This window comes from Miscanthus floridulus, chromosome 2 (genome assembly GCF_019320115.1).
Source record: "Miscanthus floridulus cultivar M001 chromosome 2, ASM1932011v1, whole genome shotgun sequence".
Classification (NCBI taxonomy): domain Eukaryota; kingdom Viridiplantae; phylum Streptophyta; class Magnoliopsida; order Poales; family Poaceae; genus Miscanthus; species Miscanthus floridulus.
In genome coordinates, this window is record NC_089581.1 from 171,889,295 (window position 1) to 171,909,027 (window position 19,733).

Sequence of the window (19,733 nt, forward strand, 5' to 3'; positions counted from 1 at the left end):
CAGGTACTGCCTGCCAGGTGGGCCATGCCAGGCTGTCACCAGTGGAGGAAACCAGCTACATAAGGACAGATGAGGACAAGCCAAGGGGATCAACCAATATCAATCAACAACTCTGTAAAAGACTAAACCTAATCACGCTATCGGTCGTCAGCCTGGCCGGCAGACCTCGTTTTCCCTTTTCCGAGTTTCCCGGCGCCGCCGCAGCGAGCGTCGTCGACACTGGTATCAAAGCCATCGATTTTGGTACTGCTCCATGGATCCCTCCCTCAAGTTTGCCTGCGACGTGATCCTCAGGAGGTCGGATGAGTTGGACGCTCGGATGGAGCAACGCTTCTCGCGGACCATGGCCACGCTGGAGCAGCGAGGCGCCACCGTCGAGCTTCGCGTCGGCGGCCTCGAGCAAGCGGCCGCGACGCAACTCGTCGAGGCCGACAACTGGGGAGGCCTCTTCGACGAGACCCCTGCGCCCGACACCACCTACTCTGGCTCCGACGCCCTTCCCTTCACGCCTGCGCCCGAGGCTGCCTCCGAGTTGCCCCGCCCCGCGTCCGAGCAGTTCGTCTCCATCGCGCTCGAGTCGGCCTGCGTTTTCCCCGCAGTCGACGCCCTCCAAGAGCTTGAGTCGCCGGGGATTAACGGGTCGCAGATCCACTCCGTCGACAAGTTCCTCGTGAGGCCATCCTCCACAAAATCGCCTCCGACGACCCCCCGACGCGCTCCGCCTCTACCACAGGATTTGGTCGTCGGGAGTAGTCGACCAACGCATCCACCAACGTCCCGGCGGCGCTTCCCCGTCGTCCCTCTCCGCCGCCTACCTCATCGCCAAGCTCTCCTTACCCGCCGCGCTGGATCTGACCGCGCCCCTACCTTCTGGCGCTGCGGTCGAAGTCCACGTCGTCGTAGACGGCCTCCACGTCTCCTGGTTCGAGGCCACCGTTCCTTCCCCTGCATCCGCAACACGGCCGTTCCTTCCCCTGCATCCGCAACGCGGCCGTTCCTTCCCCTGCATCCGCGACGGCGATACAGCGCGCGCATGCCCCGGCCTCGCGGGTCCCCGTGGTCGCCGAAGGGCTGGGCGACCTCAGGGCGCTCATCCTCGCCGGCGTCGTCTTCATCACCAGGGGAGAGCCGAGTTCCCACGTCTTCCGCATCGACGTCTCGGTCCCCGTCCCCGGGAAATCGCCCGCGCACCTCATCTACCTCCACGGTGCTTGCTACGTCGCTAACTACACCCTCGAGTACAAGGGGATTCACCACCGCTACCACGACGCAGTCACGTTTCCCATCGGAATTGGCATCTGCACCTTCGAGTCCTCGTCCAGGGCGTGGGCGTGGACCCTGGGCACCGATGTCCCCGACGTCGAGGCTATCGAGCTCGGCTCCGAGGTCGGCGCCCTCGGCTGCACGTTCTGGCGCACCGCCATGGTGCCGTTCCTCTGCTACGAACTAGCCTCATGTTGCGCCGACCTCGTCCCCGCGCCCGTTGAGATGATGCGGTGGGCCTACTGGGAGCTCGGCGAGATGGAGGGCACACTCTGCTTCTCGTGCATGGGCGCCCGCGTCGACATCTTCATCGCCTTTGACCTCAATCCGCGCAACGCCGACGACCCCGTGTGCACTGACGACATCTACGCCATCGAGTCCTTCCACATCGGCCCCGTCGAGTGCGCGCTCCGCGCCGATGCTGTAGGCGCCACAGGTGGTGGGCAGTTGGCATGGGTGGTGGCTGCGGGATCAGCGCCGACCAACTGCTCGACGCTTTGCCCGACCGGCGGCCACTGCTTCGCCAACGTCCCTGGCGGTGCGTTCTGGGAGGAGGTGCTCCACAGGGGCGACGACAACTACAACGGCGGCGAGAATGGGCAGTCCTTCCGCTACGAGCCCTAGAAGGTGGTGCATGCGAGCTTCGCAGACTACACGGCCGTCGCCGAGTGGCTGGAGATATGGCTTCCCGACGCGACGTTCATCTTCGAGGAGGGCTTCGCGTTCGTGACCGGCGACGACCCTGTCGACGGGTGGTCGTCCATGCCCGTTCCTGGCGGCGCCCGCTTGGACCAGTCGAGCCGACGATCGAACACCTACGAGCCCCAGTTCAGCACGGAGGTGAAGATGATTAGCCTCGCCATCCATCGCCACCTGCTCGACCTCGCTACGCTGCTGGACCACACCATGGCATTCGATGCAAGCTCTCCGAAGATCAATGCTGCGGCTTGAGGGCAAGCCGCAATTCAAGGAGCGGGGAATGTCAGGTACTGCCTGCCAGGTGGGCCATGCCAGGCTGTCACCAGTGGAGGGAACCAGCTAAGCCAAGGGGATCAATCAACAACTCTATAAAAGACTAAACCTAATCACGCTATCGGTTGTCAGTCTGGCGGGCAGACCTCGTTTTCCCTTTTCAGAGTTTCCCAGCGCCGCCGCAGCGAGCGTCGTCGACACCCCGGCCCGGAATAATGCCCCGGCCGGCCGGCGCACACATGACACATGCATGCGCCGCCGACTCCGGCCACGACCAGGGTCCACGCCGCGCGGCCTCCGGGCGTGCTCCCGCCAGTCGCCACTGACGCGGACCGCTGCCCCCGCCGGCCGCGGTGCCCACCGCGAGCACGAGATATCATAAGATATATCACGGGGCCACGCGATATTCCGTCCCGTCCCGGGTGCCGCTGCCGGCTGCCCCCCTTCCCCTCGTGCTGCCGCGCTGCCGCTACGTGCGTCCTCCCCACCTGGGCAACCTACGCCAGCAGCCGGTGCCCATGCACCTGCCACGTCGCGGCAAGCCTACCCACCCTAGCGCTGCTCCGGTCTGCTGCTCCTGCACGGCGTTTGTTTGCTTGCTTTGTCTGCATCGCCTCGCCGGGAGGGGGAGGGAGAGGGAGAGGGAGAGGGGCATCTTTCTGCTGGCTGGGGCCTGGGGGGCTGGGGGCCTTGTCAGATCAGAGAAAAGGCGCCTTTCCGGCCGACGTTCCGGGTACTGTATGCGGTGATGCAAGTACCACCGTCACTGTTCAGTTACCAGCAGCCCCCGGACGCATGCACGACAGCGGTGGTTTTCGTCTCGTCGCTGGGTCGGCGTGTTGCCAATGATTGCTATGCGTACCCAGACCCAGTCTGTTCCAATCTGCGAACGCCAAGAGTTTTAGGTGGACGGAGTTCAGCGGGTTCAGCCGTTCAGGTTCTTTGTTCAAGATGATACTACTACGTCCTCAAAGCGAAAACGCAAAAGCATTTGTCTCAACTGAACAGCAGCTTCAGGTTCTGAAGTCGTCTGAACTGGATTACAGCAGCGCGCGCGCGCACACACACACTGTGACACTATTCGTGTTGCCTCCCGCGTACGAAGCGGTCGCTTTCTCCCCTCGCTGCACGTTATTCCTGTCGCCTCAAATGCCTTTCTTTTCTTTTTCAGCAAATTTGTCATGTGAACTGCAGCAAAGGTTCTACTCTTAGGCCGCTGAATAAAAATGGCCAAGAAATGAGGCTTTTGTAAATAAAGATGGAAATTGTGCGAGCTCTGCAAATAATAGGCACAGAACAATCTCGTAGGCCGCTGAATATATATAAATAAATGCACTATAATGTTTCCATTTATGTAAAAAAAGGTGTACTTACCTATATTTATATATAATATAAAATTAAAGGCAAGCATGCACGACACGGATGCATGGTAGCCGGAAGGCGAAGCCGGCTACGAACTCTCCTCATCTGCCCATCAATCGCCGTGCCTGGTTAACTCTCCGTCTGTTTGCAAGCCGAAACCAGGCAGTCAACACACCAAGTGAAAAAAACGGAAAACAAAATCACTACTAGCACGCCCCTAACCCCCTCCTGCCTCTCACGAGTGCTCGTCTCGCATCCCTCGGCCTCCGCATCATCGTCTTCCTCTCCCACCATCACCACCACCGCCGATTCACCCCCCAAAAAGCCGAAGCCGACCTCCGCACGCCACCTGCTACCACCACAACTCCCGCTCCCACGCCGCCGCCCGTCCCCACGGCCGGCCGCTCGGAGGTGACCCGACTGACCTCGAGAGGGACGCACGAACACAGGAGAGAATTTGGTGAGGGAGATCAGAGACGTGACCCGCCCGGACCCGGAGAGCATTAGCGCATCTGCATTAGCCGGAATCCCATCCCAGGCGAGCCTTCTCTCTCCTCCTCGAACCAGGCGCAGGCGAGCCTCTCTGGTCTCTGCCTGCCCGCCTGCTGCTACCGCCAAAAACGCCTCCTTTGTTGCCATCCGCCGATGCCGTAATCCGCCGCCCAAAGCTCTCCCTTTTCCCTCTCTCGCGCGCGCCCGCCCGCCCGCGGCCGCACTCCCTCGCCCTGCCTGCCCTGCCGTGGCGAGGCCAACCCCCAATGCCTTTTAAACCCCTCCCCGCTCCCTCACTGATCCCCACCGCCTCCCAATGCCGCCCTCCTTCCCCTCCCTCCCGCTCCCGGAGGCCGCCGCCGCCACCGCCCACGCCGCGCTGCTCGCGCTCGCCACCCTCCTGCTCCTACTCCGCGCCGCGCGCTCGCTCGCCTCGCGCTGCGCCTCATGCCTCAAGGCGCCGCGCCACCGCGGGGGCCCCGCCGTCGTCGTGGGCGCCGGCGCCGGCGCAGGCGGCGCCCTCGCGGCGACGAGCGCCGGCGCCTGGCACAGGGCCGTGCTGGCGTCCTGCGCCTACGCCCTGCTCGCGCAGGTTGCCGTGCTGAGCTACGAGGTGGCCGTGGCCGGCTCGCGCGTCGCGGCGGGGGCGCTGCTGCTGCCGGCCGTGCAGGCGGTGTCCTGGGCAGCGCTGCTGGCGCTGGCGTTGCAGGCCCGCGCCGTCGGCTGGGCCAGGTTCCCGGCGCTGGTGCGGGTCTGGTGGGTGGTCTCCTTCGCGCTCTGCGTTGTCATTGCGTACGACGACTCCAGGCGCCTCATAGGCGACGGGGCGCGCGCTGTGGACTACGCGCACATGGTTGCCAACTTCGCGTCCGTGCCGGCCCTCGGCTTCCTGTGCTTGGTTGGTGTCATGGGTTCCACAGGTTTGGAATTGGAGTTTATGGAGGATGAGAACGGTCTGCATGAGCCGCTGCTGCTCGGCAGGCAGCGCAGAGAGGCAGAGGAGGAGCTCGGGTGTCTGAGGGTCACTCCTTACAGCGATGCTGGGATCCTCAGCCTCGCAACATTGTCATGGCTTAGTCCGTTGCTCTCTGTTGGTGCGCAGCGGCCACTTGAGTTGGCTGACATACCCTTGCTGGCGCACAAGGACCGTGCAAAGTCATGCTATAAGGTGATGAGCGCTCACTACGAGCGCCAGCGGCTAGAACACCCTGGCAGGGAGCCATCACTGACATGGGCAATACTCAAGTCGTTCTGGCGAGAGGCCGCGGTCAATGGTACATTTGCTGCTGTCAACACAATCGTGTCATATGTTGGTCCTTACTTGATCAGCTATTTTGTGGACTACCTCAGTGGCAACATTGCTTTCCCCCATGAAGGTTACATCCTTGCCTCCATATTTTTTGTAGCAAAATTGCTTGAGACATTCACTGCCCGACAGTGGTACTTGGGTGTGGACATCATGGGAATTCATGTCAAGTCTGGGCTCACTGCCATGGTGTATAGGAAGGGTCTCCGACTGTCAAACGCCTCACGGCAGAGCCGCACGAGTGGTGAGATTGTGAATTACATGGCCGTCGATGTGCAACGTGTGGGGGACTATGCATGGTATTTTCATGACATCTGGATGCTTCCCCTGCAGATCATTCTTGCTCTCGCCATCCTGTACAAGAACGTTGGGATCGCCATGGTTTCAACATTGGTAGCAACTGCATTATCGATCGCAGCCTCTGTTCCTGTGGCAAAGCTGCAGGAGCACTACCAAGATAAGTTGATGGCATCAAAAGATGAGCGCATGCGCAAGACTTCAGAGTGCTTGAAAAATATGAGGATTTTGAAGCTTCAGGCATGGGAGGATCGGTACCGGCTGCAGTTGGAAGAGATGAGGAACGTGGAATGCAGATGGCTTAGGTGGGCTCTGTACTCACAGGCTGCAGTTACATTTTTTTTCTGGAGCTCGCCAATCTTTGTCGCAGTCATAACTTTTGGGACCTGCATATTACTCGGTGGCCAGCTCACTGCAGGAGGGGTTCTTTCTGCTTTAGCAACGTTTAGGATCCTCCAAGAGCCTCTGAGGAACTTCCCGGATCTCATATCTATGATGGCACAAACAAGGGTGTCCTTGGATCGTTTGTCTCATTTTCTGCAGCAAGAAGAACTACCAGGTGATGCAACTATAAATGTTCCACAAAGTAGTACAGACAAGGCGATCGATATTAAGGATGGTGCATTCTCTTGGAACCCATACTCTCTGACCCCTACACTTTCTGATATACACCTTAGTGTAGTTAGAGGCATGAGAGTAGCAGTCTGTGGTGTCATTGGTTCTGGCAAATCAAGTCTACTATCGTCTACACTCGGGGAGATACCCAAATTATGTGGTCATGTAAGTATAAATACAAAAATCGATGCTAATTTCTATGTCAGTTCTGTTACATTTACCTTTCTCCCATCTCCTATTTCAGGTCAGGATAAGTGGCACAGCAGCTTATGTTCCTCAGACTGCCTGGATACAGTCTGGAAACATTGAGGAGAATATTCTATTTGGCAGTCCAATGGATAGACAACGTTACAAGAGAGTCATTGCGGCTTGCTGTCTGAAGAAAGATCTTGAGCTGCTCCAATATGGAGATCAGACTATTATTGGTGACAGAGGCATTAATTTGAGTGGAGGTCAGAAACAAAGAGTCCAGCTTGCTAGAGCACTCTACCAAGATGCTGATATTTATTTGCTTGATGATCCCTTCAGTGCTGTCGATGCTCATACTGGGAGCGAACTGTTTAAGGTTGGTACCGCTGTTGCCTTATTCTATTTGTTTCTAAGCTGTTTCTGTTGCATAACACGTCTGCTTCTGTGTTGCAGGAGTATATATTGAGCGCACTAGCAACCAAAACAGTAATCTATGTAACCCATCAAGTTGAGTTTCTACCAGCTGCTGACTTGATATTGGTAAGCGGCAACCATATTTTCATATTGACATGTATGTTATTTTGAGTAATGCTTATGGGTATGCTTTTCATTTTCATCATCATATTGAGTTGTCTGCAATATGCCAGTACCCTATTTGTCCATCTTTTTCTTTTGGAAGCTAACCATGTATGTGACCTCTACATGAGAGCTAGTTATCCTCAGGATAGTTTTCATGGTACTATACGTGGGACTAATGGGCCTGTATTAATCTCTCTTTTATGCTTCTCTGTCGTGTTACAGGTTCTTAAGGATGGACATATCACACAAGCTGGAAAGTATGATGATCTTCTGCAAGCTGGAACTGATTTCAATGCTCTGGTTTCTGCTCATAAGGAAGCTATTGAAACCATGGAAATCTTTGAAGATTCCGATGGTGATACAGTTTCTTCTATTCCCAACAAAAGATTGACACCAAGTATTAGTAATATTCATAACCTGAAAAACAAGGTGTGTGAAAATGGCCAACCATCTAATGCACGGGGAATTAAGGAAAAAAAGAAGAAAGAAGAGCGTAAGAAGAAGCGTACTGTTCAGGAGGAGGAAAGGGAACGTGGAAGAGTGAGCTCAAAAGTTTATTTGTCATACATGGGGGAAGCTTACAAAGGTGCACTGATACCGCTAATTATCTTGGCTCAAACCATGTTCCAAGTTCTTCAGATTGCGAGCAACTGGTGGATGGCGTGGGCAAACCCACAAACAGAAGGAGATGCACCCAAGACAGATAGTGTGGTCCTTCTGGTTGTTTATATGTCCCTTGCTTTTGGGAGTTCATTATTTGTGTTTGTGAGAAGCCTTCTTGTGGCTACGTTTGGTTTAGCAGCTGCCCAGAAGCTTTTTATAAAAATGCTTAGGTGTGTCTTTCGAGCTCCAATGTCATTCTTTGACACCACACCATCTGGTCGGATTTTGAACCGAGTAAGTCTTGCTCTTGCCCATGCTAATATAAGTTTGTAATATGTGCTTCCTCCTTATTCATACTTTATATCAGGTTTCTGTAGATCAAAGTGTTGTGGACCTTGATATAGCGTTCAGACTTGGTGGATTTGCATCAACGACAATTCAACTCCTTGGAATTGTTGCTGTCATGAGCAAAGTCACATGGCAAGTTCTGATTCTTATAGTTCCCATGGCTATTGCATGCATGTGGATGCAGGTAAATGTTGTGATCACCAGACATTACATTTTAACCTATATTTTAGGTTTAATATCACAAGCTGTTCTTTTTTTCTTGACATTTAGAAAATTGGTATAGGACAGTCTAAAATTTTTGAGAACTCCACCTCCTTTTGCAAGATGGGTAGTATAACTAGAGTTTACTTTCGGCTAATGATCCTTACAGAAAGTTTATCAGTCACTGGACATAGGCACATCATGTATTGCATTGTATGTTTAGTATGCCATTGGTTCACTGTTGATGTCTTGAAAATTGCTATGCTTACTAATGTTTATTAAATGAGATACTTCTAGCTCATTTCTCTTAATTTTTTATTAACCATCATAGTCATAAGGAAGAACCTATTTAGAAGGATAAATCAGAGTGGCATTTTACTAATGCTCCAACTACTGTCACCTTTGCAGAGGTATTATATTGCTTCATCAAGGGAACTGACTAGGATTTTGAGTGTCCAAAAGTCTCCAGTTATCCATTTGTTTAGTGAATCAATTGCTGGTGCTGCTACAATAAGAGGCTTTGGTCAAGAGAAACGGTTTATGAAAAGGAATCTTTACCTTCTTGACTGTTTTGCTCGGCCTTTATTTTCCAGCCTTGCTGCTATTGAATGGCTCTGCCTGCGAATGGAATTGCTGTCAACTTTTGTCTTTGCTTTCTGCATGGCAATACTTGTGAGCTTTCCTCCTGGCACAATCGAACCAAGTATGCTTTATGTTCCACATGCTGCTCTACTATATTTTGTTGCTTTATCCAACGCCTTATTCTGTCCAGTAGAATGCTTGAATCCTCTTGTCTGTTAAAAATTATTCAGCATCTAAATGGACTTTCAAATTGATAGGTATGGCTGGCCTCGCTGTCACATATGGACTTAATTTAAATGCTCGCATGTCAAGGTGGATATTGAGCTTCTGTAAACTAGAGAACAGGATAATCTCTGTTGAACGCATTTATCAATATTGCAAGCTTCCTAGTGAAGCACCACTGATAATTGAGAATTGCCGTCCACCATCATCATGGCCTCACAATGGAAGCATTGAACTGATTGATCTCAAGGTACGCTTTCTTAGTGGTGGCAGTGGCAGTTATGGATAAGACTTTCATTAGCATTGCTATAGAGCTGATTAGTATTTCTAGTGTGCAAATTTTATATTCTAATGTTGATTTATTTACAATTTTCTCTTTACTATGTATAATTACCATACATCTCTAATTTATGATCTATTTAGTACTGGCATCTAATTTGCTTTTTCATGAATACGAAAGGTCCGCTACAAGGATGATCTACCATTAGTTCTTCATGGTGTAAGTTGTATGTTTCCGGGCGGGAAAAAGATCGGGATTGTAGGGCGTACTGGAAGTGGTAAATCTACCCTTATTCAGGCCCTATTCCGCCTAATTGAACCCACTGGAGGGAAGATTATAATTGACAACATTGACATTTCTGTAATTGGTCTTCACGATCTGCGGTCACGGTTGAGTATCATCCCACAAGACCCTACATTGTTTGAGGGTACTATCAGAATGAATCTTGATCCTCTTGAAGAGCGTGCTGATCAAGAAATTTGGGAGGTACATCCTGGTCACTTTTATGCTATACTCATGTTAAATCTGTGAGATTCTTATCGAAGAAACATCTTCTGTTTCAGGCACTAGAAAAGTGTCAGCTAGGAGAGGTCATTCGTTCCAAGGAAGAGAAACTTGACAGTCCAGGTTAGTCTGACGTTTGCTGCCAAGCCTTCTTTGAAGAGTGAGAATGTGGCTTCTTAATGCAAAAAAAGTTATTCTTCCTGGACTATTTGTGCTTTCGCAGTGCTAGAAAACGGAGATAACTGGAGCGTGGGACAGCGCCAACTTATTGCACTGGGTAGGGCGTTGCTCAAGCAGGCAAAAATTTTGGTACTTGATGAGGCGACGGCATCTGTTGACACAGCAACAGATAATCTTATCCAAAAGATCATTCGCAGTGAATTCAAGGACTGCACAGTCTGTACCATTGCTCATCGTATCCCCACAGTAATTGACAGTGACCTTGTTCTGGTCCTTAGTGATGGTACGAATTCTTTGACTAAATTAACTGTGCTTCCTTTACTTGTTCATAGCTAGATTTCCTGAGCTCACGTCTTTCCCGCTTGTGCATCGAATTCTTGAATAACAACCAGAAACAGTAGCAAACTGACAGTTTTTCTTATGCACAGAATTTGGAAAGAACTCTTCACAAATAATTTATCTCATCTTCTTGGTTTTCAGGTAAAATTGCAGAGTTCGACACGCCCCAGAAGCTTTTAGAGGACAAGTCGTCTATGTTCATGCAGCTAGTATCGGAATACTCCACTCGGTCGAGCTGTATATAGAGAGGCTTAGCTTAAAACCCACCCCAATCCTAGCAATAGAGGCTGGGAGGCAATAGCCGGTATCTGCCAGTGTACTTACACCGTAGAGGTTCGTACCAACACCATAGGGCGACATAGAAAATGAGGTGTATATGAGTGGGAGGAACAGTGGGCGTTCCCTGACCTGAATAACCATGGAACCGAAGAGGGAACACAGGGCACCAGGGGAGGATTTGTGACACTAGTACATTACACGAAGCTGATGCTTCTGTATGTATGTATAACAACAATGCATACTGCTTCTCCCTTGCAGAGTGGAGAACGAAGGGAATAACTCGTGCGTAATAAGAGCAGAGAAGATTTGTTTTTGGCATCAGATTGGAGTGCTTGTTCTCTGTGTCCGTTACTGTATTTTTTTTTTTTTGAAATACAGTGCCCGTTACTGTATGTCAGTGCCAAATTTTACTATAATCAGTGCCAATTTCTGCTTCAGTAATTCAGCACTCAAATCAGCAGGTGAAAAAGTTCAACGCCGAGGTTAGTAACACATCCAGTGCTAAAAAGAGTACGACCAATGTCAGGTTCGTTACCATGACCTGAAAACAAAATACTCCATGTGCAGCCGACGGCTGGATTCCGCTGCTAATCACCTCTTTTCTGTAAACAAGTCATCTGGTGGAGCTAAAAGTAGCGCATGCAGGAACCAGGTTACATATGCTAGCAAGGACAGCACCAAGTGCACACATATCAGGATGCACTGCGACACAAGGAACCGTGCCATTGTCAGATGCAAAAGAAAAAGCACTTATTTTCTTTAAAAAAAATCATAATGCAACAACAACAATGGAGTTGAACAGTTTTTTTTATTAAAAAAATCAAAAAACAATGGAGTTGAAGGGTCTCACGCCTTCTCGACATACAGTAAAACTCTGATATAATTCCTCTCGGCCGATGTAAAATCACTCCGGATGTCGCTTTGCTAGTCGAACTGGCTTACCGGCCTCGGCAGAGATCATCATTTTCTCTCCTCTGTCGCCTTTTGTCATTTTGATATCAGAGTCTTCAGTTAACCCTACAGTCTCGCAAAAAGAAAAGAAAGAAAGAAAAAACTTACACTGTTTCATTACCCATCCCAGTAGTTTAAAAGAATGATGCATCGGGCACTAAGAAAGGCCTTGCAAATGTTTTACTGCAAGAGAGGAACTCACAAGATTATTAATTTTGAACTACATATCTGGCTCTTACCAAATACTCCACTAGAAAGAAGTATGACTGGTACAATATTATACAACCCCAATTTGGTTGGCAGACGCACAGGACAAGTTGTCATGCACTTGCACCACTGCAGCTAAATAAACAGTGCAATGTTTAACCTGACAAGTGCACTGAACCCTCAAGCTTCGCAAGCATATCCTAAACTAAATGTTTTATCATAGCATAGCACATCAATCTTTTCATCAAATACAGCTTTAGGGTACAGATAGAGGTAAACGGGATAAATAATGAAGGCGACAAAGCCTAGCATCTCTCATCGCCTTGCCAGTTGTTCTTCTCCTTGGGTCCTGTAGGACCTTCCTCCTCGTACAATTCTGCCGGAAGGCTGTTGAATATTGCTTCCACTGTGTACCGGAGAAAGAACGGCAAGAAGCTAAGTGCCGTGTCTATCTCTGAACGTGAGCTGTACGTGACGGTCGGTCCCCACTCCCTCATGTATTGCAGCCAGCATGGTTCCACAACAGCATCTCCGAGATGCGCTGCTGAGATGATTTTATACTGCGTGCTCGAATCCACTGATAAATCACTTCGGGCCACATCGTTTCTAACTCCGACACCAAGCTTCTCAGACCCCATCAAGTAGCAGCCTGGGTGGGGGTAGCTTGCGTGCCCATTCCTCGACGAGTAAACAATTGCTTTATTCCCAGAGATGAACTCCAGATTACAAGCTTCAACCCATTCACCCCCACTGTGCTGCGAGAAGTAGATAGATGACAGCTCACCTGAGAAGTTACTCACTCGGAGGGTGAAATGCTCCCAGTCTCCAATATGCCTACCGACTTTCTGTAGAGCAAAACTTGCAAATCCAACCTTGATAGTGGCAGGCCCGTTGAATGGGCAAAATACCCACATTGCAATGTCAGTGAAGGTCCCTCCATGAGCTGGCTTCACATGAGCATATAGCTCAGCACTCTTCAGATTGCCATCTCTGACAAGCTCCTTCCTGTCATCGTCAGGGAGATCAATCCAGTACTCACCATCATTTGTCCCACCAACAGGCAGGTTCAAGCCACCAGGGAGTATTGCATCTCCCATTTTTGCATCTTTCTTGTACAATGTCGCTCCATTCTCAAAGAACCAAGAAACTGATGATGGTAAGTATGTCTCTTGTGGGTGGAAGAAAACTGTTGGGCCATAGTGCTTGATCAGAGCATTGATCTGCTCCAAATTAGGCATGGCACTCAAATTTGAGTCGACATTTTTCAAGCAGGGAGTGCTTGATTCATCGGTATCTGTTGAATCAGTTTCACAGGAGAATGTACCAACCGGTATACCATGTCCTCTCACTCCTCGGTGGCAAGGCCTTGTCTTCCAAATCTGGCATGCATTATCCATATTTACAATTGAACGGAAATTTTCACATGTGTCTGTTAGGTCATCTCGCACACATCGAACTGCTTCCAATGAGGGCTCCTTTGGTCCTTTAGTAACCACATAGCCAAGGGCTTTATACCCATTCGGTGGACATGGCAACCAGATGCAACCACATTCGCTGTTGTCATCTTCATTTAAGTCAGCACTGGTCCAAACAAGGGAGTAATCTAATGGTTTCTCAAGGGCGGGCTTGCTATTAATAACTTGGTGGCTAGCCACTTCCCTTGCCACAAGAAGAAATCCCTGTAAGGGGCGGTCATTCTGTTGGGCGTAGTGCCCAAGGCAGTGGAAACCATCAGGAATTCCTTCTGGCTCATAAAATGTAGCATCTGAGCAGGTCCATATATTCCGGAATTTGGTAATATTTACAACATCAAGCTCTCCTATGCATATTGTGCCCTTAGCAAAATTCCCTCCTGTGAAGGAGTTGCGCAAGAAAGTTAGCAAGAGATTCCAGAAAACAATTTATATGGTAAAACAATGCCAAGTGAACATTGATACATGCATCTATTATTGTTGCTCAACTATGAACAGGATTCCAGTTTCACATGCATGACAACACAAGAACTGATTCTAAGTAGCCTGTACAAAATAAGTTAATTACAGATTTTGTTCCCTGCAAATAAGCAAACAGTAGTATTTCTTATACAGTGAATTAGTGACACTATATGATTTAAAAAATTACCCTGCCCCCTCGAGGAGAGAAACCTTTGTGCCTGGCTGCCTGCGGGCTGCTAGTGCTAGCTCTACTCCCTCAGTTCCAATAAATCCAACTTCCCTAACTTTTATCAAGTTTTTACAAAAATGCAACATCTACAACACCAAGGGCTTGTTCGCTTGTCTTAAATTTGGCTTGTTCGGCTTGTTTTTTCAGCCGGAACAGTGTTTTTCTCCCGCAACAATTCAGCCGGAACAGTGTTTTTCAGCCAGTTTCAGCCAAAATTCAGACCAGCGAACGGGGCCCAAACTTGATTCATTAGATACACCATGAAATATATTTATTTGAAACGGAGGGAGTACCTTGTAAAATTAGCAGGGTGGTAGTAGCCGAACTACTTCACCTTATATTCAGGAATTCGACAACCAAAGTGTAAAAAAACATACACAAAACTTGTGGACCAAAGAAGTCGATGGCCAAAGCAAGCGGAATACCACACTGAATGAAATAGCAAAAATTAATTCCTCTCTTTCGCCGGATTTCACCTCCTTTTCCCCATCGGTTAACAAGCCAAACCCAACTTATTTTCTTATGCAAGACGGAAGAATTTGAAGCAAGTATCGATTCTAGTAACGGTTACCACAGAAAGGGTTGCTGATAAGAAACATGGAAAACGGACAAACCAAATAATCGGGTGATTATCAACGGACGGACTGTAAATCTAGCAATAATTGATACTAATACGGAGCAGCTACGACTCAACCGCCAACTGGTTCCACAACCAACCACTCAATCAGCACGAACAGCAAATCAAAGCCAGCAAAAGGAAAGGCGCTGGAGGGGGGGAGAGAATTGCCCCAAACCTTGTGGCCACTCGGGCAAGGGCGCCGGCAGCTGGAAGGGCTCGGGGAGCCGGACCTCGCCGCCTCCGGCGTTGGATCGGCCGCACCAGAGCCAGCTCCACCCGCCCATCGCCGGCTCCCTTCCTCCTTCCTCCCGTTCTCTCAGTCCACCCCGCAGCACCCCTCTTATTTTCTAAACTGGAAGCTCTCTCCCCCCTACCTTATGAGGTGATCACCACAGGTCTGGTCAAACCGGCGGCGGCTGGCTCGTCGTCACCCCCCAACTCCGGTCCAGCGTGAGGGGCTGCTCCATTGGTTTTGGTTGGGTTGGGGAGTGGGTAAGCGTACGCTCCCCGCTTCCGCGGGGTCGATGGCGACGCCGAGGGAGTCGCTCTCGAGAGGGAGAGAGGGTCAGGCTCCGCTGTGGGGCCGGACCTCTCCCCTTGGAAAAGGTCGCCGCCGCCCGCCTTTGTTCAGGCGTTCAGCCTTCGGCATGAGTGGCTGTGGGGGGAGAATATGCTCGTGCGTGCCGTGCAAGGGACTCCGGGCTAGTTTGGATGGAACCCTCGGATAGTTGCCCGGGCTATTCGCATGCCTGGGAGCTGCCTGTATCCAGTTGCAAGATTGCCTGGCCAGGCAAAGCTGAAATTCAGGCGTCGTTTGGTTGATGGCCTGAAAATTAGCCTCAGCAAGTAGAAAGGTCAGGTGCTGTTTGGTTTTTTATTCTGTCTGGGTTACACTCAGCATTATTTGAAGCAATGAACTCATATGAGCTCTATTCATAATATTACACACAATGAGTTCTCAAGCTATATGCTAACAAATATTACAACTTAAGATTAGATAATAGTTTGTCGATATACAAAAGCACATCAAGGCTATCCCAAGAGTCTGTCAGGCACCTCTCTGACTATCAACTTCGCCAGCACCTAATTAGCATCTAGTCATACTATACATATTGATTCCAAAAGGGTGCAGCAAAAACAAGACCCCATCAGCCATAATCAAAAGATCATGTAGCTACAATCATCCATAATCAGGAACCACCAAGATCACTACCAGATAAATGGTTGAACACCCAACGCTCAAGGTATTCTTGACCCATATTGATAAGGAAGCTGCGATGAACTTGAAATTCTGGCTTGCAAAGGTGCATTCCTACTACAAGCCTATCATCCGGTGCTAATGCGATCTTCTTGAGCATATCCCATAGAGGACCATTAGGGTCTGGAGGAGATGCAACCTACACTGGTTTTCCAAGGTTCTATTGGATACCACGCAAAGTATTGGTTATCTCCACATCCATATCATCATCGGCATAGACAGGAGATGGTTTTGTGTTGGACTTACTGGCCCTACCAACCCGTGCAGCAGCAGGTACTGTATTAGACTTGCCAAACCTTTTAAAATTTCTCTTGTAAGGCTTCATGGACTTCACACTAGATGAAGAAACTTGAGTGCTAGCTGTAGCAAGTGCAGCCACCTCCTGACACTCATCACTATCAGACTGTAGTTTGTCTGAGTCTTCCCCATGTGCATCATTTGTGTTATCATAGTTAGCCATATCATTCAGCATGTCAAGTCTCTTAGTATCATCTTGGTCTGGATCAGCTGCAGTGGAAGGGTCTTGCATAAAAGAACCATCAGTTGTGCTGCCACTAAATAATTCTTGCAAGTTGTCAAAGAACTGAATTGGTTTAGACAGAATCCCACGGTCATTTGCCTGCATAAAAAACAATAAGAATCATTTATGATAATGCATGTAAGATGACTACTTAGGCAGGAGATAATTACCGAGAGTTCGTTCAAAGTAGACTTGGAGAGAGTCACCATCTTGGTGTCATCATCCCAGCCACCGCCACTCTCATTCATATGCTTAGCCACAAGTCCCCAAGTATCCTTATGCCGCCTCCGGTGGCGATGAACTTGCTCCACAGTATAGGTAGTGCCATATTTAGAGTTCACTGCAGATATACAGGCTGTGTGATGCATCTTCTTGAAAAAAGTTTTTGGAGGCATCGTCAACTTCTTCTCAATGTACCAATCAAGTAGAAATTCAGATATAGCTGGAGGCCAATTTGTAGCTTTTGCCCTTGGATTTGAACCTGCAGCTTTCTCACCTCCCTTGCCCTTAGCATTCATGCTACTTTCTCCTATATCCATTGTCAACGAACTACAGAAAAATATTGTAGTGAAGAAAACCGCAAGCAACAATACAGGAAAATATTTTGATGAAGAAAACAACAACCAACGGTACATATATTTTGCTAATTAATAATAAGTCTTACAAGCTAAATAATACTTTATAAATGTATTACACCGTACAAGTACATATATGCTGCAACAATAGTACATAGCATAGTGAATTACATCAATATTCAGTCCACATCAAATTAGCTAGTTCATCTCGCTTAGCCACCCATTGTCTGTTTTCTGCACCTTGATCTATTGCTACTCTAGTTGACCTGGGCAAAGCATTATACCAGAGTTCATCATATATGATGTCATCAGGACCGTTGTCTAGGATCCAATTGTGTAACACACAGCATGCTATCACAATCTTCACCTGTATGCTAAAGGGAAAATATGGCTTGTTTGCAAGAACTTTAAAACGATTCTTTAATGTCCCAAATGCTCGCTCAACAGTTGTACGAAGAGAGGAATGTCGAAGATTAAACAACTCTTGTGGTGTTTCTGGATATCTCCCACCCCCATACTCCTTCAAGTGATAGCGAACACCTCTATAAGGTGGCAATATACCCGGTCTCGCTGCATACCCCGCATCAGCTAAGTAATATTTTCCTACAATACACAAGATGACTGCTTTATTGCCTCATCAAAACTTAGTGTATGCCTTAAATCATTTGGACAAATATGCTAACCTTCAAGAAATGGAATTCCATTTGATCTTTTAAGGGCAGCCCTTAGAACTACGGAGTCATGTGCTGAGCCCTCCCATCCAGCAAGCACATATGTAAACCGCAAATCAAAGTCCACGGCTGCTAGCACATTTTGAGTTGGGTAACCTTTACGACCTCTAAACCTGTTAACTATATTTTCAGGGACAAATGCGGGGATATGAGTGCCATCAAGTGCCCCAATACAGTCCTATATTGCAAGGAATTTTTATTAGTGTAATAAACTAGCCATCAAAAATAAAATATTAAGAATTGTATGTTTTGTAGTATACCTTAAAATAAGGGTAGAACCGCCCAGGGCTACTGGTTATCTTTGAATGGGTCTCTATAGACCTAAGTTTTATCATATCTTTGGCAAGGGAACATAAAGCCATCAAGACCTCACTGAAATACCGGCTTACGGTCTCGCCGGATCTCTTGAAATATAAGGCAATCACACAATTTCTCAAATTGTGGCCAACTGTATGCAGAAACATAGCTAATTGTTCTTCAACCGAGACATGTATAGTATCCCTAAGTAGACCAGAATCACGCAAATGGGAGGAAAGTTTCCAGAACACAGCTTTCCTCATCCGAAGTTGACGGATGCAGTTTTTATCTGTTCCATTATATAGTTCATCTAGCCTTGTTTGCCTCACCAAATCTCTGCTCACCAAGGGCCCATATTTTATTGGCAGTCTTCTAGAGCGAAGACGCCGACGTCGCCGCCGCCATTGGATAATGGCAATGACAATAGATAGGACACTTAACATGCGAGCTCTTTGCTGGATAACATAATCGGAAATGTGGTCTTTATCCATCTAAGCATCATATGAGAAAATGTAAGAAACAAGCAAGTTGGTAGTTCAGACATGCATGTCGTCATTTTCTAAAGCAACCTATACAAAGTTACTACTTTAATAAATATACATTTTGCCACTCACTTTCTAATCCTCCAGATAAAAGTGTACTAGCTAGCACCATTGGATGTCAGTACGCACATGCTAAAAACTCTACTCTCCAATACTATAAGAAAATCAATATGCTTATCACGGAGAAAGGTACTGGGAGAGGAGAAAAAGGATCTATGTACGCACAAGCTAAAAAAATGGAGTCTCAAGTGCTACAAGAAAATCGATCTGATTAGCGTAGGGGAAAAAATGCATTTGTATACATCAACCTAGAAAAAACTGCAGCCATCATTTGGACATAAACAAGAATGATAGACCAAAGCAAATCAAGAAAATAGAAACAGATTTTGCTCACCTTTCTGAACCAGATCTAAGATCAGTACTTCTTGAAGTCAATGAAGAGTGAAGAGAGGAAATAATAGAGCAAACCACCAGATCCACAGCATAGAAGATCACCCTGCAGCATCCTTCATCGCCATGGAGTCCAATCTGTGATTTCCCCACTTCTGAAGAAACACCAACGAGAGAGAGAGAGGGGGAGGGGGAGGGGGAGGGAGGGGAGAGGAAAGGAAAAAAGTGAGGAGAGGATAAGGCAACGGAGGTTTACACGATGATTAAAGCCAGGCAGCTTGGCTGGAGTCCCAGGCGATCGATTTTCTACGCCTGGCACCCGGCACCTGTGCCAGGCATCCGCGCCAGGCAAGTAAATCCCAGGGCTCGAACCAAACAACGTCCAGGCAACCTACAGGCAAGGGTTCAGTCCTAGCAATTTTAGCCAGGCCTGTATCCAAACAAGCCAGGATCCGTGTGTGGCGTGGGCGTGGCCCAACGGAGAGGAGATTTTTCGCTAGTCAGCGTCGGCTTTCTGATGTGACTCCGATCCGATCCGCCTTCGAAACGAACCCGTCGTTTTTTCCAATGATGATGATGCTGGGCTGCAATCTTAGCAGGTTGTATTCACCTTTGGGCTATGATGGGCTGGCCTTCCAGAAGCTCCAGGAGTCCGAATTGGGCGGGACAGTCGCCGGTCCTCTCCTTTGTCCCCGAGTAGGAAACCCCCTCCTTCCTCAAGCCCCACCCTGCCCCTTCCTCCCTTTTCCTCGTCCTCCTCGCGCCGGCCCTGCCTCGATGCCTGCTCCGCCTCCGCTCTGCACACCTCCTGCTGCTCGCCACCTCCGACTCCACCTTCGAGTCCTCCGTCGGGGTTGACTACGCGAA

The 19,733-nt window shown here is 48.9% G+C and overlaps 4 protein-coding genes across 4 annotated transcripts; 1 reads left to right on the forward strand and 3 right to left on the reverse strand.

Annotated features, from left to right (window-relative positions):
* Nucleotides 1–3,859: 3,859 nt before the first annotated feature.
* Nucleotides 3,860–11,008, forward strand: LOC136535707 (ABC transporter C family MRP4). The gene is made up of 11 exons (XM_066528081.1): nt 3,860–6,472; nt 6,552–6,872; nt 6,950–7,036; nt 7,298–7,972; nt 8,046–8,210; nt 8,636–8,930; nt 9,067–9,281; nt 9,492–9,797; nt 9,875–9,938; nt 10,039–10,278; nt 10,476–11,008. Exons 1-11 carry the CDS (start codon nt 4,406–4,408, stop codon nt 10,577–10,579), a joined length of 4,539 nt encoding a protein of 1,512 aa, XP_066384178.1. The 5' UTR covers nt 3,860–4,405; the 3' UTR covers nt 10,580–11,008.
* A 762-nt stretch (nt 11,009–11,770) lies between these two features.
* On the reverse strand, nt 11,771–15,211 carry LOC136540677 (hypothetical protein At1g04090-like). Its single transcript, XM_066532684.1, has 2 exons — nt 14,729–15,211; nt 11,771–13,623 (listed from the first exon to the last, which is right to left on the reverse strand). The coding sequence occupies exons 1-2, from the start codon at nt 14,835–14,837 to the stop codon at nt 12,077–12,079; spliced, it is 1,656 nt and encodes a 551-aa protein (XP_066388781.1). The 5' UTR covers nt 14,838–15,211; the 3' UTR covers nt 11,771–12,076.
* A 532-nt stretch (nt 15,212–15,743) lies between these two features.
* Nucleotides 15,744–16,870, reverse strand: LOC136537453 (uncharacterized). Its single transcript, XM_066529422.1, is given in 2 exon segments — nt 15,744–16,430; nt 16,502–16,870. Coding segments are annotated over 2 exon segments (1,056 nt in total).
* Nucleotides 16,871–17,078: 208 nt separating this feature from the next.
* Nucleotides 17,079–18,383, reverse strand: LOC136537454 (protein ALP1-like). Its single transcript, XM_066529423.1, has 3 exons — nt 17,898–18,383; nt 17,590–17,815; nt 17,079–17,509 (listed from the first exon to the last, which is right to left on the reverse strand). Exons 1-3 carry the CDS (start codon nt 18,375–18,377, stop codon nt 17,079–17,081), a joined length of 1,137 nt encoding a protein of 378 aa, XP_066385520.1. The 5' UTR covers nt 18,378–18,383.
* Between the last annotated feature and the right edge of the window lie 1,350 nt (nt 18,384–19,733).